The sequence below is a fragment of the Cheilinus undulatus genome, linkage group 18 (assembly GCF_018320785.1).
Source record: "Cheilinus undulatus linkage group 18, ASM1832078v1, whole genome shotgun sequence".
NCBI classification, from domain to species: Eukaryota; Metazoa; Chordata; class Actinopteri; order Labriformes; family Labridae; genus Cheilinus; species Cheilinus undulatus.
In genome coordinates this window covers 34,546,872-34,572,358 of record NC_054882.1, presented here as the reverse complement: position 1 = coordinate 34,572,358, position 25,487 = coordinate 34,546,872, and the positions used below count along the sequence as shown (strand labels likewise).

The following is a 25,487-nucleotide window of genomic DNA, read 5'->3' as shown; positions in this document are numbered from 1 at the left end:
TGCATTGATTTTAATATTGATGATGGGAGAGTCTGACCACTGTGCAAAGCCTTCACCAGCACATCCCAAAGATTCTCAGTGGGGTTAAGGTCTGGACTCTGTGGTGACCAATCCATGTGTGAAAATAATGTCTCATTCTCCCTGAACCACTCTTTCAGAATTTGAGCCCGATGAATCCTAGTATTGTCATTTTGGAATATGCCCGTGCCATTAGGGAAGAAAAAATCCATTGTTTAAGAAATGGGAAGTTACTCATTGCATCAGCTGGGGTTAAATAACTTGTTGCCAGCTGAAAGATAATCGCCCATGCAGTAATTATCCAATAGGAGGCTCGTACCTATTTGCTTAGTTAAATCCAGGTGGCGACTTTTTTTTTGGCCAGGCAGTGTATTTTAATATTATTTGCCCACATATAAAACATATTGCAGTACAGTTATTTTTATATTTATGCAGCCTGCTGGCTTTCAAACAGACTCTGCCATTGGATAAGGTGCAGAGATGAAAATTTTTGTGGGGCAGAGGAGTATGAAAAGTGAGCTCCCCTGTCACTCTTTAAAATTCTTCCCAACCTACCATACAGTAAAGAACATCTCGCATATACAAAAATGCATCAAATAAATTTGAAACATACTATATTTGACATCATACTTAGTATGCGTTTTGGATGTAGCCTGTGTATATTACCCCGTTTGTTGATTATCAGAATTTGATTGGCTTACTGATCACAGCAATATTTTCTCATTTGGTAGAATTCTCATTTTGCTGCAGATAAAATATGTTTAACAGATGAGGCCAACTAACCAGCTTCTGGTGTTTTGTCTGGTGGTATTTACTTCCTTTAAAAGTCAGTGTATTCCTTTAGTTCACTGAGCAGGGTCGGTGCATGTGTTGCTGTGTGAGCTGTTCACATTTTAGGCACAAGCAACTACAGGAAGCTTCTTTAGTAAGAAAGTTTAAAAATCTCACAATTTAAGGTGCAGTGTATAAAATTGGGAAATTTAGGGACATCTAAAGCCCAAAACACACGAACAGTATGCGTCCACACAATTCCCAATTATTTTCCATGAACAAACACCACCGGCATTTTTGCAAACTCCTTATTACAACACTTTTAATGCATGAAACAAGCTAACACCTACCTGAATACTTGTTTCTATAAAACATTTGATTCGGCATAAAAACACAAAAAAGGCAAAGGTAGAAGACTGTGTACATAATTCTCTACAAGGGAGAAGGGCCTACGTATCCCATACTCCATTGTGATTCATTTTGATCGTTGGTTAGGATTGTTTTTAAAGCTTTTAAACCATATCGGTAACTTCTGTCAGCACGTATCTTTATGGTAATTTTTACATTTGAAATGATAATGTTGTAATATGTCATAGTTTGCATATTTATGCACACCGCTGATGTGGTGGGATATTCTGTCATCATCAACGGTTGACAGCCTTCTTCGCGGGCTCAGTCGGCATTTCCACGGTGATTTTTGGCTGAGATCGCAAATAAACTATGATTTTCTTGACAAGAGGTTGACATCTTACAGACTTTTGTCTTCTACAGGATCATATAACAATGTTTTACTCTCAGTTAGCTCGTGGGAAAAATAGTTTGGATGCTGAGTGAAGCCGGCAACAGGCTGGCAGAGCTTACCCATTGTAGGCAAGCCCTGAGCGGGCTCTCGTTTCTGGTATCTAGCCTTTGGACAAGCAGTGGCTGTGGGAGACTTTGACTTGTGACCTGCTGCTGCAAGTGTGTACTAAGGGCGACACTTGAGGCGCATGATATGATGTGTCCATACCAACTGGCAAAGCGCAATGTAATGCAATTCCTTGCAGTGTGAGGATGTGAGCAATGTGAGGCGATGCAATGTGATGCAATATGACACCATGCGATGCGACGCAAAGCTATGCAATGCGACACAACGCAACATGATGCGGCACAACATCAGTGTGTTTTGGGCTTAACAGTCAGATTGATGAATGAACTGAATGATAAATATAAACGTTACTCTAAGTTCAGAAAAACAAAACACTTAATTTTTTCCTCCTTTTTCTTCAACTATATGCTACTAGGGTAAATATTATACCTGTACCTTCAAAATATTTTTCTGTTTACAATTAAAATTCTCCTTTTTTCCATATGTCAATTCTTTGTTTTACAAAGATTTTACATTAAAGGGACACAAAATGGGAAAATGTGCCACTTATGGAATCCTTTCTAAAACTCAATCTCTTATTGACTTTCACTGCCCTTAAGCATGACTGTCTATATGTGATATAGGAACCACAATGCATAGTACAAAAAAAAACGTACACTCGAACAAAGGTAAAAAGGGGACTTAAACAGTGGTTCACACAAGCAGAGGTTTGCTAGATCTTCATTAATATTACCAGTTAATGTAGGCCATAATACATGACCCATTTTAACATATTGTATCATGTTTGCTTCACTAGGCTGGGCTGCTGCATGCTGGCATTTATTATGTATAACTTACAATGTGCCCATTAAACCAGGCCACATAAGTTCAGTTTCATCTCAGCTGTAATCAAAGACAACATAAATGACATCCTTTGCTCATGTCCATTAATCCATTTATCAGCATCATTCTCTTGCTCCTTTGCTTCCCCACACACAGAACATCAACATTTAAAGCCTCCTTTTTATGCTTCTTTCACTTATCTTTAAGACACCTTTAGCAGCTTCCCCTTAAAACATTGACTTTAACTTTATGTTAAAGTAGTGGAGGAAAAGAAACAGTATTTAGACCCCACAATGTGGGACAAGAATAATAATAAGGTAATTTTTTTATTAAAAGTACAACTTTTGTACCAGTGAGATGTGACCATCAGCTGTTTTTTATTTAGACTATTTAAACAAGTCTAAGTGAAACATTCTTGTGGTGTCTTATACCTTCAGGCTGGAATTAGCATGGCAATTTGATAACATTTGTAATGCAGAAATGATGTGCTTTACATGCAATTATAAGACAGTTTAGATGTGTTTATTTGGGCACTGAGAAACAGATCTATTTTACAGTATTAAAAAGTATAAATAAGTTCAACAATTGGTCCAGGATTTTCACTACAACAGGCAACAGTAAGGATAGTTTGGTGATGGCAGGTAAGTTGCATGTCAAAAGTATTTCTGAATAAGTTGTCTTAACCATTAGATAAATGTGTGGAAAAATTATAGGAGTTGCCCAAAGGGACACCATATTACATTTTGCTTTCACAGATCTGCAGTATGCATCTGCAGCCCCATTTTGTGGCCATTTTGCGTCCCAGTAATAATCTGATGTCATTTAAATGCAGAGACAAAATCCGAGACACACTTCTCTCACTTACTAATCAGCAGAGTGCAGGTTTGGTGCAGTGTTTATGCATGGCAGTGCAGAAATTAATTCATTTTAACCTGGTTAATCCAGGGCCATAACACCGTGTGCTGCAGCGTGTGGAATGGTGTGGACTGATTAAAAGCTTTAGTGCAGGAACAGGAAACTGTGTGCCAATGTGGGCCCAGAGTTTTGAGCTTCTTTACTGCACCCAAATGCTCCAGGTTTCACTGCTCCTTTTTTCCTCTCTGAAGCTGTGGATCAGTGAAATCTGCTGCTGTGTTTGGTTGAGTTAAAACCCTGCATTGTGGCACATGGCTGCCTAGCACTGCTGTTAGTAGTAGTTAGTCATCACCTAATGGCGATGTGTTTGTAATGGGTTTATTCTCTCCCTGCAGGTTCAGTTCATGCCACATCTATAGCAGCCAGCCGTGTGGAGCAGGCTCTGTCAGAGGTTGCCTCGTCACTGCAGAGCAGCGCCCCCAAACATGGACCCCTGCACCCTTGGATGACCCTGGCTCAGATCTGGCTGCATGCAGGTACACACCAGTACATCTACTACACCAAACGGAAAAGTGCACCAGATAGTGATTGTATTTTGAATAGTTACTAGTTCCCAGAGTTTCAGTTGAGATCCATCTACCTTGGATTTTCAAAAAATGCCTCAAGTTGTCATGGACAGGGCTGTGAGAGGGAGGAGAGATGAGAAATGCGCTGCAACATTATGCAGTCGATGCTGCTTTGATTATTAGCCATAATATCATACTCATCCACGTTAGACTTACCATAGGCTATCAGAGAAATAATATATCGTCCTGTAGAAGACACTAGATCATAGAGCTGCTAGAAAAGATCGATTCACGTCAGAATCACAAATATTAAACACCGAATTGATCCAGAATGTTAAAAAATCAACATTTTTTTAACATGCTTTCTTTAATCCAAGATATATTCTTAGCAGAGGCCTGTTTGAGCACATGAAACCCTACTACTGATATTTTTCCTCTGTGCATGCACAGTCTCCAGCTTCCCTGGTACACAGTTGGCTAATTAGCTTTGCCGTTAGCATTTGTCACCCTAGCTGAATTGGACATTTTTACAAGTCTGTCTCTGACATACCAGCATACTACCAGTGTTTATGAAACTATAAGACACTCAGCCCATCCTATTTTCATAAAAACTGGGTTCAGACTTGGGCTGAACAATTTGCAAAAATAATCTAATTGCAATTTTTTTCCTCAATATTGCGATTGAATATGAGATTAATGTTAGGTTCCTCATCTTATGTTTTTTTCAACAAATTCAAGCATTAAATCATTCTATACTATAACCTACATTCCGTCAGCAAAATGAATATGCAGTTTTACTTGACGGAGAAGGCTCTGCTCACAGGAAGCTCCTTGGGTTGGTCAAACAGCATGCTTTGACTTTCCAGAGAGTGAATAGCTGGAAACTCCCTTATAGATAGATCAATGGTTTTCAAACTTTTTTGCCCAAGGTACACCAAAAAGCAAGCTGATGTCTCAAGGCACACCATATTAATGTCCTTGCAAACTAGCCTCTTTAGCATGTGTAGCAAGTAGCAACATGTCCCAGTCCCAACTGCATGCAATGTGAGCAAGTGCCAGCTACATCAGTTTGATTACAGAGTTTCTTTTTGTAGTATCCTGACACTCTGCATGTGATGCACTGCAACTCCCCAGGTTTATCCCCAGTCACCCTGCTCCTATTTTCTCTCTGTCGCTCCTATTAAGATGGACAAGTAACAAGGGAAGAGGTTGCACAGAGGATGACAAGACACCAGGAGTGTCCCACCAGAGGATATTCTTAATTTTCTTCCACTTTTCTCACTCCCGAAACCTGTTAGCTTGTTTTACAAAGAGGAGTGTGTCGCATGGATATTCTCCATACCATTTATGAATATTTATGGTCTGACTTGTGCTAACACGGAGACAAAACTATGTGGCTCACAGCTGTTAGAGGCACCATACCTCTGATTTTCTAAGTAAAAGCATGAGATGTCATATTTTTACATATAAATTTACATTTGCATATTTAACAGATAACAGATGGACAGTGAGCATGCAATGCTATATGATGCAATGCAATGTGTAACGCTTGCATGCAGCAAGGACATTAGGTATAGTCTCTTTAGTTGTTGCATAGTTGTAGTACTTATCTAAAGTCAGACGAATTTTCAAGGCACACCTAGACTCGTCTGAAGGCACACCAGTGTGCCACAGCACACCATTTGAGAACTACTGAGATAGATACATTTATGACAATGTGCATTGAAAACAATTGAATTATTTCAGGAGCAATTTATCCATAGTAGCATGAATCTGAATATGGGGGGGCAACAAGCTTTAAGCTGTAAAGGAGGCTGCTGGGTGGAGGAGGTGAAGCTTTACCAGTAGCAGCTGCATATGCATCAACAATAAAGCAAGCAGGGATTAGTGAGGAGTATGTCATATTTAAATTGGCCGTTGTTTTGAAAGAAAGAGCTGTGATTGGCTGTAGGAGCTGGTAGGCAATAATTGGTATCAGCTGACTATCAGCTGATCATGGCTGAGTGTATGACTGCCGTAAATAAATGCCAAGCTTCATCGATATTCGATAGAATGATCTAGGGCAGAACAATTCCCAAAACGTGTAAATGCAATTATTTTAGCTCATATTTTTAATTTGTTATCAATTGCTATATTGAAGAGGATCATCATTTTGCATCACTCGTTTTGATCAAGAAAAACATAAAAAACACAAAAGGAGGATTTTTGTAAACCATTTTAAAGAAATGATACTTGAATGTTTGCATAATGTGCATAAAATCTCTGCTGTTGTAAAAAAGATGAATGCTTTAAGCTGGTATTTGGACTTATTTTGATTTAAAGAAACATTGCAGCTTCTGTGATTTGTAAATTGCACCAGGCTATATTGCGATTTAATCTAATTTGCGATTAATTGCCCAGCCCTAGTTAAGACCCACCCTGGATCCTTCTGTATGTTTCTAAAACTGAAATCTTTGTCATCCCCCTAAGGGTGCCTAGACCCCAGATTGGGAACCACTTGTGTAAATGTGGGGTTTGTAGGTGTTGTAACTTGGAAACAACTCAAGCACCTGAGCTCACATCATACACCACCATCCAGAACTTTAATAAGCAGAACAACAGCAGACTGTCAGTTTAGGGATCTGCCAGTCAATACTGAATGAACAGCAAAATAACAAGATTAATCATCTGTTTTATTTCAAAGACCTGTGCTCCTGTAGTAACATTAATGGTGAAGGATTTATAATCAAGAGTATTTTTTTTTATCTGCAAACAAGTTTGTAACAAATATTTAGCCTAGGTATCTAGCTTAAGCTGGCTTTTTTTATCGTACATAAGTTTGCAATCAAAGTACAAATAACTGTTTTTGTTTTAGGTTTCCTTTGTGTAACTTCATTATTGTGACCAGCTGATTAAAAACTATAAATCAAAGCTAAAAGTTGTAATATCTAAAGCACTTTCTTTTGGGCTTTTTAACGTCAGATAATACTTTACAGCTTAAGGAGAATGTACTGTGTGCTCTCGTTGTGTGACACAGACACAGGTCAGGTTCATTAAAAAGAATCATGTGATCTGAGAGCTGAAAGAACAGCATGAAGGTATGAGGTACGTCGTACCTGTGTCTTGTCCACGCCCTGGTGAAGACCCTGTGTAGGTTGAAACCAGTCGGCATTCTCTTATTTTACTGTCTTATGTCAGATATGCCCTGAGATATTAAAGGCTTTTTAAATTCATCTTGACTTGAGCAAGTGTGCCTGAAAATAGCCCTGGTGGCTTCTCCTTTTTCAGTAATTTACAGCTTCTTCGTGCACAGCAGACTGAAGTAAAACCTGAAGTAAGCACTTCTTTGTTACAAATAGGGAATGTGTTGTGAATTGAGAATCAGTTTAAATTGAAAATCTATTCTGAACCAAATTGTGATCCAGGTTTTCAGCTGGAAGAAAGTGGTCTGTGGATTTGGCAGCACTTTCAAAAAAAAGATCTCATGGGTTTACAGAGAAAAGAAAAAACTACAACTCCGTATTGTGGATTTTGTCTGAGCACAGCCCCAAAAACATGATGTCAAAATAAGAGAAAAATGCTTTGCAAATATTTTTGCAAAACAAAAGTGTGTAGGTAGGAGGTTGAAGGCTGAAGAAAGAATAATAAAAATACTGTGAACCCTTTATCTTTTCAGAAAATAAAAATAATATATATATCAAAAATATGTTTTATCTATTTCAGCTTTTGTTATGTTATGTTATGTTATGTTATGTATTTGTTATTCCTAAATCTTAGGCATTCAATAGGAAAGGGTAATATTTCTCAATGACCTTGAATTACTCATAAACCAATGTTTTTAGTACTGTGTGCTTCAAGTTTGCACATTTAAAAGGGTGAGTTTCTTGCATATTGCTATATTTGTCTAGTGTGGGCACTTATTGATCACTCAGCTGTCGATACTTACCCACCATCAAACTCTGCAATGCACCATCCCCTTTCACTTCACCTTTAGTCTAATTACAGCACAGATAATCACTCTGATTGCATCCTCTTCATCATCATTAAGCCTTGGATTTGTAGTGTGCCAGCATTTAGGACTGCATTTAACTGTAGCTTCATGTCTTACAATCACACCAGATTAGATTTCCTGTGGAGCACACTAGAAGCCTGATACTTTCTGCATCAGCAGCAGACACAAACATCAGCAGACTGAAGAGTATACATAAACAGATGCAGATAGCACACGCACACACTGAAACAGAGGTTGTTTATGTCCCTATTTATCTGTCCAGCTGCTTCCTGTCAGAGGTGGTCATTTCCAGCTTGGCGACTTAGCTAATGTAATCATCCAATCAGAAGACAGACAGGCAGACAGTTCAGAATCATTTCCTGTCCACCTCCTTCTTTCTTTGTATCTTTCTGTCATCACAGCAATAAACAAAAGGCATTAGTTGATCTTTATTGATGCAATTTGATGCAAAATGAAGTTATACTTTCACTCTCTCATTTTCAGCATCTTTTGTTTGTGATTTTAAAATACTCTGTTTTATGGCACCTAAATGTCTAAACCTTAACATGATTCAGTTTTTTTCAAACCATTTCATATTTATATATTTTGAAATCAAAATGACTTAAAGGCACAAAAGTTTGGGAACTGCTCTTGTAGATCTCTTCAGCCATTATCCTCCAAAGCTGTTATGTTCATGTTAGTCTTGGGAATAAATGCACCCAATAAAAGCACTAAGTTCTCATTTTTATGCTGACAGCCTCAGATTGTTATTTAAGTGTCAAACAAAATAAATGCCACTGCAATAGAATGAGACTTTTTTTTTCTAAAGCAGCCTTCTTGTAACCATAAAAACCTGCATATTCACTCTCAGTAACCAGTTTCCATTGATTTAAAACAATAGTTTACATCACAGAGCATTAGACTGACTTTTCTACCACTACCTTGATTCCTTATGCTTGTTGTGTATTATTTAATGGTAAACAAAAAAGGTGTGGTGGATCCAAGCTAATTTTTTAAAGTCCCTCAGTAACACAAACAAATAGATCAAGGCAGCATTAGCTCCAGGGATATATAAGACAAAGTAATAGTTTTGTCAGCTAAGGCTTGTGATTTTTAATAAGTAATGTATCAGCTGTTTGTATGAAAGGATCTTACCTAAAGTATTTCCCATAATGTCAGATACTCCAAAAAACAATCAGAGCCTTTCTGTAACAGAAACAAGTCATCATAGTAGATTAACCGTTCTAGCAAGTTGTACTGAAATTGCACTGCAGCCATTGCTGCTCTTTTAAGCAGCTGTTGACTGAAGCCTTTCAGTCAAGCCATTTCAAAACTTTTTATATCAAAACACAGGTTATAAAGTGTTGGATTTGAAGGCGTTTGTTTAGCTCAGTCATTATAGGTGGTTCTCTGTCTGCAGAGGCTGTTGTGCTTTCACACAATGTTGCTGTTTTGAATTAAGAGCCATTTAGAGCTGAGGCATGCTATTCCAACCATTTTCCTGTTTCTCTTCCCCTGTGATATTTAATGAAGGCAAAAAGACCAAAATAGAAACTTGTCAAAGAATTAATTTCCTCTGTCAACACAAAGGTGCTACTTTTGTGTAGTGTAGCCTTTCCCAAACTTTAGTTCGCTGCAAACCTGAAAATCTGGGCCTGTCTTGTATGTCATGTCATGTCATGTAGCGGACTATAATATGACCATTTAAAACTAAAACCTATGATAAACTACTAACTTTCTGAGTTAAACATTCATGTTCTTAATGTTTGTCCCGTCTGTGTTTCTCTCATAGCCGAGGTGTACATCGGCATGTCAAAGCCAGCCGAAGCCTCAGCCTGCACACAGGAAGCAGCAAACCTCTTCCCCACATCCCACAATGTGCTGTACATGAGGGGGCAGATAGCCGAACTGCGGGGCAACATGGACGAGGCCAAACGCTGGTATGAAGAGGCTCTGTCCATCAACCCGACGCACGTCAAGACCATGCAGAGACTGGTGAGACACAAAAATACTGTGATGTGATCTCCTTCAGCTCTGTCCTTGTGTTTGGTCTCATGAGAACTTAGCAAATCTTGTCCCCACTGCCTGCTGTGTCCTTATAGGGGTTGTTTGGTTTATGTAATCAGCCACAGTCCTCTGGGACAACCCCATCAGACCCCTGACGAAGAGAGGGGACAGTGTCTGTTTTTCTGCTTTATTATTGGCTCAGCCTCATTATGAGCACCGTGCCCTCTGCCTAGAATGTGGACGCTAAACATTTTAGAGGGCCGTTTGAAACCAGGATGACTAAACATGATTCACTCTACCCAGAAGGAAATAGGTTGTTATGGTTTGATAAGACACCACATCATTCTATTTGAATACCAAGAATACCTGTTCACATTTTTAAACAAGAACTGAGGTATCTTTGAAGGACATTGTTCAAAGTTCAACAACACTGAATGAAAGAGGAAAAATCAGTTTATGTTATCTACTTGCTGGTTTTGTCCTGTACACATATGTAGTGTTTTCTGTCCCCAAAAAAAACACATCCTGCTGAATTTCAACAGTCATACATGTTACTCTGTTTTGTGACAATGTAAACAAAAGATGTTAGCCACACAAATATAAAGTACATTTTTTCAGCTCAGCCTGCACTGTGACTGATTATGAGAATTTGTAAGGATTGGGATTAGGGATGACCAGGCTTAATTCACAAGCATTGCTCAATTATACAGTAAATATGTGCAGGTGATGAAAATATGCTCAGTGAGGAGTAAACAGAGAGGAATCTGTGTGGAGCAGACACATCATGTCTTGGTTTATTCCATGTGTCTTACCACTTGGTAATTTTTTAAAGATAAAAATCAAACCTGTGGTATCAGGCAAATATTTTTTAAAAAGTACAGGTGCTATGGCCTACAGTTTTTTTATGCTTTTGGTGGTTGGATTTCTTTGTCAAATGATAAACTCATCATTCCATTATTTTATGAAATGTATAGCAGGGTTTTTTAAAGATAAATATGAATTCATTTTCATTTTAGAAAGTAGAATATGGGTCACTAGGAATACATAAAAATAAAACTGGTAATAATAATGTTGTGTATTTGGTGAAATTAAATGTTTCAAAGGCATCAATTATCAATCTGGCTTCAGAGCCTTCGGTGAATGAGGGCCTTTGTGTGTGAAGTACACTAATATTGACAAAAGTATTCGCTCACCTACCTTGACTCGCATATGAACTTAAGTGACATCCCATTCTTAATCCATAGGGTTTAATATGACGTCGGTCCACCCCTTGCAGCTATAACAGCTTCAACTCTTCTGGGAAGGATTTCCACAAGGTTTAGGGTGTGTTTATGGGACTTTTTGACCATTCTTCCAGAAGCGCATTGTGAGGTCACACACTGATATTGGATGAGAAGGCCTGGCTCTCAGTCTCTGCTCTAGTTCATCCCAAAGGTGTTCTATCAGGTTGAGGTCAGGACTCTGTGCAGGCCAGTCAAGTTCATCCACACCAAACTCTCTCATCCATGTCTTTATGGACCTTGCTTTGTGCACTGGTGCACAGTCATGTTGGAACGGGAAGGGGCCATCTCCAAACTGTTCCCACAAAGTTGGGAGCATGGAATTGTCCAAAATCTCTTGGTATGCTGAAGCATTCAGAGTTCCTTTCACTGGAACTAAGGGGCCAAGCCCAGCTCCTGAAAAACAACACCACACCATAATCCCCCCTCCACCAAACTGTACACTTGTCACAATGCAGTCAGACAAGTACCGTTCTCCTGGCATCCGCCAAACCCAGACTCGTCTATCAGAATGCCAGATGGAGAAGTGCGATGCGTCACACCAAGAGAGGCGTCTCCACTGCTTTGGAGTCCAGTGGCGGCGTGCTTTACACCACTGCATTCGACGCTTTGCATTACTCTTGGTGATGTATGGCTTGGATGCAGCTGCATGGCCATGGAAACCCGTTCCATGAAGCTCTCTACGCACTGTTCTTGAGCTAATCTGAAGGCCACATGAAGTTTGGAGGTCTGTAGTGATTGACTCTGTAGAAAGTTGGCGACCTCTGCACACTATGCACCTCAGCACCCGCTGACCCCGCTCCATCATTTTACCACTTCGTGGCTGAGTTGCTGTTGTTCCCAATGGCTTCCACTTAGTTATAATACCACTGACAGTTGACTGTGAAATATTTAGGAGCGAGAAAATTTCAGGACTGGACTTGTAGCACAGGTGGCATCCTATCTCAGTACTATGCTGGAATTCACTGAGCTCCTGAGAGCTACCCATTCTTTCACAAATGTTTGTAGAAACAGTCTGCATGCCTAGGTGCTTGATGTTATACACCTGTGACCAAGGAAGTGATTGGAACACCTGATTTCAATTATTTGGATGGGTGAGTGAATACTTTTGGCAATATAGTGTAAGAATTGCAAGTTTCACACCCATTATGTGCATATAAAATGCTTATGAATGAGATCCTAGGCCTACACCAACCTCTTTTTAGAATTTTCCATAGGGTCATATGAGTCTTTATAGTAATACATTATTGAGTACAGTCTAGGCCACCCACCTTGTAAACTGTCTTAAGAGAACTTTGGTTATGAATTGGCGCCATAAAAATAATGATTGATTCTTACTTAAGTACAGGTGCATCTCAGAAAATTAGAATATCATGTAAAAGTTCAATTTCTTCTTGTGATTTACTTAAAGCATTCACTGTGCGATTTTTGTCAGATTCAGCCATGAATTTTGAGTCGCACAACTCACTTTGAAGTTGGACGACTTTCAGTTGGATTGGGCGTCGTTTGTCATGCTGTGTACAGGGGGCTACAGGCAACCACGGCCTGACTATGGCCCGACGAGCTGCTCCTGACAGGTTGGATGGATTTCTGACATCCTTGATATTTTGGCCGTACGACTCCAAACATTCCCACAGTCAGAGCAGAAACGCAAGCAGAATAAACAACTTTAGGGCATTTTTAGTTTGTAAACTGTCAGACAACGTTCTAAATTAACATGACAACAGCTAGAATGACTCCTGATGCCCCCAGTCCCACTATGATAAAGGAAATACATGAGCAGGAAATATTCCTACCCACGGACCTGCAGCTGACATGAAAGTGAAAACATTTAGATCTGATTTCTTTGTTTTAATCTTGGTGATTAATCTTGATTACTGCTAGTGGCTCATGAAAATCAAATATCCAGAAACTATTTCAAAATATAAGAATATTGTGGAAAACTCTAATTTGCAAAGGTTTCCTGAGCCTTCATTCTCTCACTCTCTCACATTTAGGGGGAAGAGTGCTGACTTCATAGTTGTCCACAAGACAATCATTGTCACCCTTCTTGAGGAGGGTGAGCCACATAAGGTCGCTACTGAAAGGTCAGGCTGTTCTCAGAGTGCTGTATCAAAGCAGACTCATGGAAAGTTGACTGGAAGGGAAAAGTTTGAAAAAGAAAAGGTCCACAAGCAACAGGGATGAGCTCAGCCTTCAGATGATTGTCAAACAAAGCAGATTCAAAAACCAGGGGAGCTTCACAAAGAGCTGACTGAGGCTGGAGTCAGTGGATCAAGAGCTAATACACAGACATGTCCAAAAAATGGGCAGCAAGTGCCACGTTCTTACTGTCAAGCCACTCCTGAACCAGTGACAACATTATAAGCTTCTCACCTGGACTAAGGAGAATAGTCTTGTACTTTTTCTACCTCTGTCACAATTGAACAACCATCTGCTGAAGCTGTGTTGGGTCTGGAATATATACACAACAATATGAACATCTTCATTAATACGTCCTGGGTAGTCAATTTCCATTTTTTTCAACCCATTTAATACACATGTACAGCGCCGTGGAAAAATTATTTTCAAAAGTAATTGCCCCCCTTGTTAAATCATGAGTTAACTGTGGTTAACCACAGTTTTTGGAAAGCTGAGTTCAATTTCACTGGCCACACCCAGGCCTGACTACCACCAGATTTGTTGAATCAAGAAATCACTTAAATAGAAGCTGTCAGACAAAGTGAAGTAGGCTACAAGATCTCAAAAAGAAACGCATCATGCCACAATCCAAAGAAATTTAAGAACAAATGAAAAAACACAGTGATTGAAATCTAGCAGTCTGAAGAAGGTAGCAAAGCCATTTCCAAGGCTTTGGGACTCCAGCAAACCACAGTCAGAGCCACTATCCACAAATGGAGAAAACTGGGAACAGTGGTGAACTTTCCCAAGAGTGGTCGGCCTACCAAAATGACTCCAAGAGTGCAACGACAACTCATCCAGGAGGTCACAAAAGAACCCAGAACCACATCCGAAGACCTGTAGGCCCCACTAGCCTCAGTTAAGGTCAGAGTTTATGTCTCAACCATAAGAAAGACACTGGGCAAAAATGGCATCATGGCAGAGTTCTAAGGCCAAATCCAGTACTGACAAAAAAAAGAACACAAAGGCTCGTCTCACATTTGCCAAGAAACGTCTTGATGATCCTCAAGACTTTTGGAGAAATATTCTGTGGACTGACAAAACAAAAGTTGAATTTTTTAGAAGGTGTGCAGCCCGTTACATCTGGAGTAAAATAACACAGCATTTGATAAAAAGAACATCATGCCAACAGTCAAACATGGTGGTGACAGTGTGATGGTCTGCCGCTGCTTTGTTGCTTCAGGACCTGGACCACCTGCTGTGATTGATGGAACAATGAATTCTGCTGTCTACCAGAAAATCCTGAAGGTGAATGTACGGCTATCAGTTCATGGCCTCAAGCTCAAGTGCTCTTGGGTTATGCAGCAGGACAATGACCTGAAACATACCAGCAAGGCCACCTCTGAATGGCTCAAGAATAAACAAAATTAAGGTTTTGGAGTGGCCCAGTCAGGGTCCGGACTGAAATCCAATTGAGATGCTGTGGTGTGACCCTGCTGGAAAACTCTCTTATGTGGCTGATTTAAAACAATTCAGAGAAGAAGAGTGGGCAAAAATTCCTCCACAGCAATGCGAAAGACTCATCACCAGTTATCGCAAACGCTTGACTTCAGTTATTGCTGCCAAGGGTGGCACAACCAGGTATTAGGGTCTGGGGGCAGTTAATTTTTCACATAGGGCCAGATAGGTTTGGATCCCCCCCCCCTTAAAAAATTGAATCATCATCAACACTGCACTTTGTATTTACTTGGGTTGTCTGTAAAATATAAAAATTCGTTTGATGACCCGAAACATTTAAGTGTGATAAATATGCAAAAACATCAGGAATCAGAAAGGGGGCAAATACTTTTTCCCAGCACTGTATGTGGATGTTTTGGGTAAAAATTGAAGTGTAACTCATGACTTTTAAAATTGTCATTCTCAAATCTTAGCTTACAAAAACAAACGTAAAGGCAAACGTTTTTGAACTCTCCTCACAGGCATTCATAAATCAGCAGGCTAGCAAAACTAAACAAACAAGTTTATAAAAATGAACACACATTAGTGTACAAAATTACAAAAGTTTCTGAACATAGTTTCTGTAGTTTCTCCACATTTATAAAACCAAGCACACAGCTGCCTACTAAGTAAAGAGAGAGTTTTTGAAGAGGGCTTGTATGAAGCACTTATTAATAGGAAGCGTTCCACATATGGTAGATAAAAGTCAGCACAGTCTTTGTTTGGAGAAGCCCTCCAGAGTTCCTACACGAAGGCTGAGATATAAATTGCTACAGATGGGGTCACTGGGTCCACTGTAAAAAGTTCTACATGTAAGACTTTTGCAGTTTCAGTGTACACTGTATTCATGGATATTTTTACAGCTTCACCTTAAACAGTCCTCTTCTGTAGGACTACACGACATACTTTCAATCCTATATTGTATTCTTTCCCTTCTCATCTTCCTCTTTTTTTTTTTTTTTTTTTTTTTTGCTTTTGCCCTCTACAGGGTCTGATTCTTCACCAGCTGCAGCGCTACAGCCTGTCTGAAAAAGTCCTGAGAGATGCAGTACAGGTCAACAGGTAGGATTGTGTTTGTTTGTGTCACTGTGATGCACTGTAGGGTGCTCTTATTAAATACACACCTTCTTTCCTTCAACTTTTCTGCCAAAATTCAAAACCTCAAAGCAGCTCTGAACCTGTAGAACGGCTTACCAAATAAGATCTGCCCTCACTCCTGAACTGTTGAAATCAACACATATCTTCTCTTAGCTTTCTTTTCAAGATACGAATGTTTTATCCCAACAGATTTTACTATTGTTTTACTTTTTTATAATGTGTTTGAGTTTACTGTTATTTCTGAACAGGGGTGTAAAGTAACTATTTACATTTACTCACGTTACTGTCATTTAGTGTTTTTTTTGTTTGTTTACTTGTACTTTTATGAGTTGTCTTTAAATTCAGTTATTTTACTTTTAGTTAGTATATTTTAGTTATATGTAACTTTAACAAAGCATCTGTTACCGAGTTAAAAAACAAAAACCAACAAGGCAAAAATGCAATCCAAGCTTTCTGTCAACGACAGGAACTTGGCAGCCATTTGTCATAAACATCCACATCACAGCCAGTAGCACATAGCAAGGCAATGATTTAACGTTACATGTCAGATTTGCTGCACCTGTTAGGGTTCGACCAGTATTGTTTTTTCAGAGCAATTCTGGTTATTTGTAACCTGGCACGCCAGGTGGATTTGTTTCACATATCCGTGTAGAAAAACCTCTACAGACAGTGTTTGGGAAAGGGCAGAGCCTTTGAAAATAAACTTGGGAGCAACTTGGGAGTTGGATGAACGCTCTGTCTGTCACATCTTTACGCTCCAATCAGAGCAACAAAACACATGACAGAGGGTGATAGCCTTTTAGCACAGGACAAAAACTTGTAGCTCAATATATAAAATATAGTTTAAAGCTCTAAACCAACCGGAGGATGAGGAGATTGGGAATTAAAAAGCCCAGTGCTGCAGCTTTACTCAGCAGTCAGAGGTACCTGCTACTGTTCTAAGCTTCTCTTTACTCCAGGCTTCTGTGCTGGTCACAAGATTGGAAGATGAATAGAACAGTAATTTCACCTGAATGAATTTAAATCAAAGTAACTGTCCTCTTGCTTGAGTGCAGTATTCTTGTACTCTCTCCATCCATGTTTTTAATATTAATTCATGATGTGTGATGTTGTCTTGTTCTGTGTTTTTTTACTTCGTAAAGATCTTTGGTTGTTTTGAAAGTGCTGTGTGGATGTGACTTGACACCTCTCTTTCTCTCTCTCTTCACCCTCTTCTCCTTCCTCTCCTAACTTTTTCCACTCCCCTCTCCTTTCCCTTCCTCCCCCCTCTCTGTCCTTGTCTCCCTCTCCTCCACTATCTCCCCCTCCTCAGCACCGCTCATGACGTGTGGAACAGCCTCGGAGAGGTCCTGCAGGCTCAGGGAAACGCTGCCGCTGCCACCGAGTGTTTCCTCACTGCGTTGGAGCTGGAGGCCAGCAGCCCCATTCTGCCCTTCACCATCATTCCCCGAGCTCTATGAAACACTCACACAAAGACACACACTTAAACAGTCATTGCCTCATTACTGTAGCACAGTGGCACAAATTCTGGACCTACACTCAAATACACAGCATGCCTGCATGCCACTAACACTCAGATTTACTGCCATACCTTTACAAACACACTGTATCATAATAGTACATATAACACATACATCCTGCCCCTTGTCCACCCAACCTTCCCACAATGCCTTGCTGTGACTATGTACGTGTGAGGGCATGTGTCTGCGTGCTGATTGGTTGCTTGTGTCTGTGAGTGTACGCCCACCTCTGTGTATGTGTGCCAAAGTGCTGCCTGTGCATAGTTGTGTGTGGTTGTGTGTGATTTGTAGTGAGTGTGTTTGTTGTTTTGTCTTCTTCAAAGATGTACAGAAGATTAAAATCCCTCTCGACCATCACTAGCATTCAGAGAAACTAAGAGTTTACATTTTGTTTACATGTTGTTTAGTCCAAAAATTCAAACACAAGGAGAACCTACAAAATAAAACAATGAACAGTTTTATTAATGTTTCCCTTATAAATTAGATGTTACAGATAACTGAAACACATAAATGTTGCTGTACTGAGCATTATTGGAGCACTGACAGAGATGATCAATAGATCACAGATGAATCAATCAGTGGCATCTGAATGCCAAAACACAGGCTGCATTTACACACACATGAGATCAGATTTTAAGTTCCTGGATTACTCTCACCTCTACATTTCTACAAAGAAGACATGATTATCTCATGTGGATGGTCATTACATGCTTTGTTTCAGCATTATTTCAATTACTTTCCACAATTTTACATAAGTGCTCTATTTTCTCCCCACTAGTGGCTTTAAAGATAAAGCTGACGAGAAATGTTTTCTTGATGAGAGTTAGAAGAGAACATTGATCTCACCTGAACACTCAATGTAATGCTGATGTTGTTTGACTTCCTTCATCTGGTTGAGTAACGATCTGCAGGGCATTCAGGTTTTTAAAAAATATTCAACCATTAAAGTGGATCTGTTTCTCTTTTACCATAGAGCAAGCTTTTGAGTAAACAAGAAATAAAAACATGAAATTTGATCCATTCTAGGGAAAAAGTTGTCACTTATTTTAAAAGAAACCATCAAACTTGATCATCATTTTAAGGCTAGCTACACACTTGTTTTTTTTAGGTTTATTTTGGGCTTTTTGTGCCTTTATTTGATAGAGGAGGACAGTGGACAGAGCTGGAAACAGGGACGAGAGACGTGGGAAAGGGCCAAAACAATATGGGTGACCGCAGACATAAGGACTGTTTGAAGCGACCTTTAACCTCTTCTTAACACACAAACCAGACAATTCAGCAAGACTGCATCACACCTGCGTGATCACTCACATGATCAAATGTGACTTTAAAAAAAATATGGACAGGGCGCACAGATGGCGGAGTGGTTTAAGGCACACACCATGTACGCAGACGGCCCAGGTTCAAATCCAGCCTGTGGCCCTTTATCACATCTCACCCCACTCTCTTGCCTGTTTTCAAATCTATCCACTGTCCTCCACTATCTAATAAAGGCACGAAAAGGCCCAAAATTAAATCTTTAAAAAATAAAAAATGTGGACAATCAAGGACGTCAGCTGGCTGTCCTGGTGTGCGTTCTGTTTTGCAGCAAAAAATGAAACATAGAATATGTATTCAATCCTGGATGAGAAGAAAGTTTAGTCGTGCTTATGCTCATTGCCATGTTTGTTAGATGCAGTTGGTGTCACGCTTCAGTCTGCTCACTCTCATTAGCTTTTACAGGCATTCTGTCTAAGGCAGCCCAGACTGGAATGGTGACTATCAAACATATTTGATAGTTACCATTCCTGATCAGAGAAGTTCCAACTCTGCTAGGAGCAGTAAAAGAATCTCACTGATTTTTTTAACTGGTTGTGGCAAGCCCCGAGTTGGGCTGTGCCTTCCGAATGTTTGAAAGGAGGGAGAGTTAGTCGGGTCCAAAATTGGTTCCACTTTGCCTTTTTATATCTTAAACTGGAGCTGGCTCCCATTGGATGCAGTGCTAAAGTACAGTCACTTGGTATCCAAAGGCCCAAAATAGATCTTTGATGTCAAATGTGAACAGGGCTTAAATGTCAACATTTTTTTGCACTATGTAGTTAAATATATTGTTCCAGTACAGAGTTATGGTGGTTTTCATGCAGACTGGAAAATAGTTCTTTATCTCACTGTCAAGTCCAGTGGCAGCTGTGCTTACGGTAGGGTTACAGTTAGAAACTATCAAAGTTTATTGATAACAAAACAATGACTACAAAGGGTTAAAAGTTACAATTAGCTTTAAAGTTTCTTGGGTTTAATGCCAAAAATGTGTTGCAAAATTTCCGTTTTGTTAGTGAATCCAAAGACACTCTAAAATTCTCTCTTTACTGAGACCTCATTTGTGCCAACCTGTTAGCTTCTTTTCGCTTCAAAACACGAACCTCTCTGTTTAAAGAAAGAAAATCTGCATCCAAGCACATCTAAAGCGTGTTGAGTAACATGTCAAGTTTCTGTAAGGATAAACAGAAAGTGCTGCATGGTTATGATAGAGGCAGATTTTTCCCTGGATATATGCAGACTAGCCATGTCCCTCCTCTCCAGTCTGGACTAAGCCAACTGGCTCATATTGCATTATGTAATAATTCAACTTAGCTTATTTTCCCAAATATGCTACAATATTTTGATGAATACTGCTCTTTTCAAGGCTGGATTCAGCTGCAGAAAAATAAATAACTCAAATGGCCTCCTGTGAAATAAACACAGCTCTCAAACTGGATCCTCTGTTACATTAAAATTTTAAAAAGTAAGTGTCATTTTAGGATCTGTTACACACATTTCCCTAATTTCTGATTTCTTGTGGGTAAATGCAGCCTGTGATTGTGTTGTCTTTGTCACAGTCTTGTTGAATACAAATAGATGAACATAGTTTTATTTTTCATTTGATTTTCAGTTATAAATACAAAAGATTATTGTTGTATATTTGATTGTTCCAGTTGTATTATTATTGTTATTATTTTAGAAAGTAAATTATAACTCTATTTTCTGGAGAATGATGTTGCTGAGATGCTGTGTGAGGAGTTAAAGGACAGACTGATGCAGAGCTCAGTGAGTCCTTTCAGCTGTAAATGAATGACTGAAATCAAGATGATAATAAAAGTGGTTGAAATCATGTCAGGCTTCCTGTTTTTTATTTGATTTTGTAATACCGAGACATTTACGTCACGTTTTCCTTAGAGCTGACTGATGGGAAAATGGATATTGACCTTTAGGCTTAATGGAGGATTCGTAGAAACGTTTGTCTGTGCTCCCTGTGGCACTGACCTCGGGGCAGCAGTGTGTGTTACTTTCTCAGGTGTGTGTCTGTCAGTTGATAGGTGTGTCTTCTTTTGTGTGTTTTTATCACAGGATTACAGCGCTGACAGCCTTTGTCCTGGAGTGTCAGGAAGCCACGGTTCACTCTCATACACTCTTAATGATTCTCGGGTATCACTCACAATTAGCTCCAAAGGTCATGGCCCCAGCCCTGAGATGTGCGCTCTATATGACCACCTTATATTAGCCATGTGATAACAGAAATTTCACATGTGACTTTAACACACTGAAAATAAAATTAGCAATATGATGAAGACTTAGGCTGATTTTTTTACTAAGGTCCAGAGTGAAACTTAGAAGTTAACCACAGTTTTGAAACTAAACTCTTGAATAAGGGCTGTCAAACTTTTACATTTTCAAATTGCAGTTAATAGCTGGATTTCAGTAGTTAACCATGATTAATCCCAGTTTAATTCACATTGTTGGAATGTTTTTAAAAACATTTTACAGTCCATACTGACAATGTGAGGCAATTATTCCAGTATCTTGATTTGAGAATCAAATATGGTTTATGATCTGGACTTTTAGACAACCAGATTGGTTGGGAAAATGAGGTAGCAGACAACTCCAAAGAGCTTATTCTGTCAAATACATTGTTTAACACTGTTATGCAATAAAAAAATATGCAAGAGTGCATGTACAAAATGACTCAGTGACATCCAGTAATCCCTGGTTTATCTGAGAGCACTTTCACTTTTAAGGAGTTCCTCTTTAGTTGCCTTCTTGATGTTATTAAGGTTAACAATTAGGCTCAGAGATTATCTCAAGAGGGAATTCTTTATTCTTTTACTTCATATTTTGTTCTGTCTATAGCTTAAGAATTAACTTCCTGTTCTGATATAAATATGCCTTTATCTTTAAGAAAATAAGGGATTTCTGGTAGGTAATGGCATTAGCCTAACCACAGAAAAAAGTAATTTATTATGATTCAAAAGTAAGTAATATCTAAAGCAGGGGTGTCCAAACTATGGGCGGGGGGCCAAATGCACCCCGCTGTCCAATTTTGAATGGCCTGCATCAAATTCTAGAAATAAAATGAAATATGGCCTACATTTGAACATGAAGCTTGTGCTTGACTGTGACATACTTCATAGTTTCAGCACAAGACGCGCTACCATGCTAGTTCTGAAGAATTCTTTGATGTGTTTTTTGTGACTAAACTGAGACAGTACTGTACATGGCAAAAAAAAAAATATTGGCAATCAAAATAATAATCTCTTGCTTTCTAACCCTGATGTGTTTCAGCAGCAAAATCTAATGCAAGCCCTCGTCAGCTGACAGCCAGCTGATTTGCTCTAAGCACGCTATTGGCCAATCACTCTAATGCTGCCTTATTCCCTCCCTCCTCCACCCCAGCGCCTCCTTTATTCTGCTTCTGACTCAGTCAATGTCGTATTACTCCCCTTGTGGATATTAAAGTGGCCCCAGCATCCTTTCCCGTTTCTGTATGTGGCCATAAGTGGAAAAAGTTTGGACACCCCTGGTCTACAGGGATCTACTCAACTATATTTTGCTTGATTTGAAGACATTTAGAGTCTTTTTAGGGGTGTGGACCTTGCTGTTGGGGCCAGAAATGCTCTTCAGGGACTGTTTTTGATGGTCAAAATCTAATTTTATCTTTTTGAATTCACTCTTAGCCTATTTTTTTCCATCCAAAATACACATCTTAATTGAAAACACATTTTTAAATGTAAACCTCATCCTAGATGCACATCTAATGAGTGCACCTTGCAGCTCCTTGGTGCAACTGTCTACCTTTGTCTAATGGTAAATCTGCATAATGCATCTTCCCTATGCATTGGTTCTGAACTCTAACATCGTTTTTCCTGCATGGATAACAAATAATTTATTCTCTACTTGATGGAAATTAAAGACTGATTAGTAATCATACACACTTAACCTTAAACACAATATCAAATTTATTGTTGACTGATTTTCCCTGAAACATGACATCCCAGTGAGTCCTGATCACCACGACGATAGATACAGCTACTATTTTCTACGGAGAAGTTAGAACTGGTTGTGTATGAGCGGTTTGCTTTCACACATTAAAAACATGAACTTCTCTTTCATGCAGTAACTAGAAAATTCAGCCGTTCTGCTGAATCTTTTCCTGAATGAGTGTACGGTTGTTGAAGGAAACCCACAAAGAGTGCAGAATGAACTACTGAAAAACTGCTCTACAGTTTAATTGGATTTCTCTCACACACTCTCTCCCCCCTTCTATTCTTCTGGCTGTCAGGTGAAAAACTTAAATATTTATGTGGTGGAGAGCTGGAGCTAGGAGTGGGGGATTGTGTGTCTCTGTGTTGGTGAGGAATACACACAGTGTGTAAATGTGTGGGAGATGAGTTAGAGGCGAAAGTGAGAAAGAATCTTCTGGATCAGAAAGCGTGTTAATAATGTTGGAGTGGCAGCGCACTAATAGAAGCAGTAAGCAGGAGGAGATAATAATACACACTTCAGACGGTTACATAACTACAGCCACTAACTGTGCATGTGTTTGAGATGTATCTCCATATTCAAATTTTGTCCTCTTTTACTCTCAGTTCGTTTGCTTTCCATTGATGCCTACTCTTAAAGCTTCATTTACTGAAGGAGGAAACATCATCAAAGAACTAGCACCAGTTTTAGTGCTTGTTGGACAGAATTTCCTCTTGCATCAGCTGTTAAAAAAACAGAGTATCATCTTCTGACTCACAGGAAACAGGAGAGATTTTATTGGTTTTCGTATGAACAGTGGATCTCCGTTTTTCATTTTCTCTCTTTTCATCCCTCGCTCTCTTCCTCTCCCTCCAGTCCTGGGTTTCTATTATTGTCTTTCATCCTCTTCATCTCTCCCCCCCTCTTGTCTCCTCTCTTGCTCTCTTCTCAAACTCCCACGGTTTTCTGCTCCATCTCTCTTTCACTACCACCCACCCCATGCCTGGCTCTGTTGCCTAGCAACGCCTCCTCATCTGCAGACAGCTTTCTCGACAATCGGGAGAAAGTCCTTGTGGCATCCCCTCGATACACTGAAATTGTACCAGCAGATAAGTGAGGACATGTCAGTGTCAGTGAGGGTGACCGCCATGTTGGCCGACTTTGGGACTCGGTCTATGTAGGCAACATAAATTTGATGATGTTAACACGATATAACAACCTAGAGTCACATATCTAAAACAACCAGTCCTGTACCTGATTGTAAAAAATAAGTTTCATAGTGGAGAGGAGCAACATAAGTGTCAAAAATGAATGTTGTTGGTAAAACTCCACTATAAGAGGTGGATCCACTTTGGTGTTACTCACTGGGCTTTCTCTCTAAATAACTTGGATTTTAAAAATTCATGTGACTATTATTGGATGACAGGACAACCCTCTTAATTTCTATTCTGTTTGGAAGGGTCTGCACAACAGCAACAGGTAACTGAGCTCTACTGCAGTGCTCCTCAACCTTTTCACCCCAAAATAAAGGTGTCGGTGACCAGGGACCCCCAGGGACCAGCCAAACTGGGGGCCAGCAAAATCATGGTTCATTGTAAAGTGAAGCTGTGGTATTTTCTATTTAACCTGATTAATAACCACTTTTATTAATTCATTTGTGTAGTAAGTAGCCCTCTTAAAAATGTAAATCCTTTTGTTAAAAACATAACTAAAATATGTTAAAAATTCAAATTGGAAATTAGAAATGCCGAAAAATTAAGGTGCCAAAAAATAATAACAACAACATAAAAGGCAAAAATAGGTTAAAGTGGCAAAAATTTGCATATTAAGTGGTAAAAGAGGATTCAGAAGTGGCTTAAATGGTGCTAACTGATATAAACTGGCAAAAAAGGGGTTAGCTAAGGTAGAAATAGTCAGAAACTGGCAAAATGGGCATATTACATTGTGAAATTTGGCTTAAAAAGAGGTGAAACAGGTTAATAGTGGCAATAATCTGCCAACAGAGCCAACAATAGGCAGAAAGTGTCAAGATTTTGTTTAGAGGTGGCAAAAACAGGCAGAAAAAAGAGATGGAAAGGGTTAAAAATGGACAAAAAATGGGTTTCAAGTTGCAAAAACTTAAAATTGGCAAAACTGGTGGAAAAAGTGATAAAAATGGGTTAAAATTTGGCAAAACTGGTGTAAAGTGGCACCAGTGTTAATAAAAAATGTTCTTAGTTTTTTTAAGGCTCCTGGAGACCCCCCTTTCAGTGTCTCGTGACCCCTAATGGGGTCCCATCCCCAATGTTGAGAACCTCCCCTCTAAAGCAACAGTTCTCAACTGCTGGGTTGGGACTCAGAAGTGGAGTAAAGAGCTGTTTTCAGTGGGTCAAGTTTGTGTGCATAGAAAACACACATTGTTGCAAAAAGTCTCTGATATACTGAAGATACCAACACTGAGGCATGGTGGGGCAGCGTCATGCTTTGAGGCTGATTTTTCTACAGACGCACAGCAGAACCTGGAGTGTCGAAATCTCAGTGTGAAACTTTTCATAGATGATTTTAAGTCCCAAAGTGCAAATTTAAATCCAGCGTTCGCATCAGACACCACACAGGCTTTGTCCAGCTCTTTCTAGAGTCTATGGAGAGACAATTGATCTAAGCTCCGCCCAATACCATTATAAAGCTAGGGGGCAGTTTCCCCACTTTATTATAGGCATATTAATGTGTTTGGATGTGGCCTGTTGACAGTGATCACTGGTAGGAGTCCTCTGCTCATGTTTCTGGTGTGAGACTCTTCTGCACCATGAGTGAAGTTGTCCATTGAAGTTAGAGCCTTACTACAGGTGGCATCAAATAATG

At 39.5% G+C, this 25,487-nt stretch overlaps 1 protein-coding gene across 3 annotated transcripts in view; it reads left to right on the top strand.

The window, feature by feature from the left end:
* The window catches only part of ttc7b (tetratricopeptide repeat domain 7B), a 52,018-nt gene extending 31,498 nt beyond the window's left edge, over nt 1-20,520 (top strand). For all 3 annotated transcript variants that reach the window (XM_041812176.1, XM_041812175.1, XM_041812174.1), the window contains 4 exons: nt 3,730-3,870; nt 9,663-9,865; nt 15,764-15,837; nt 17,186-20,520. In XM_041812176.1, the coding sequence (XP_041668110.1) occupies nt 3,730-3,870; nt 9,663-9,865; nt 15,764-15,837; nt 17,186-17,333 (566 nt within the window). In that variant the 3' untranslated portion in view covers nt 17,334-20,520. The remainder of the gene's footprint in view (nt 1-3,729; nt 3,871-9,662; nt 9,866-15,763; nt 15,838-17,185) is intronic.
* The last annotated feature ends 4,967 nt before the right edge of the window (nt 20,521-25,487 follow it).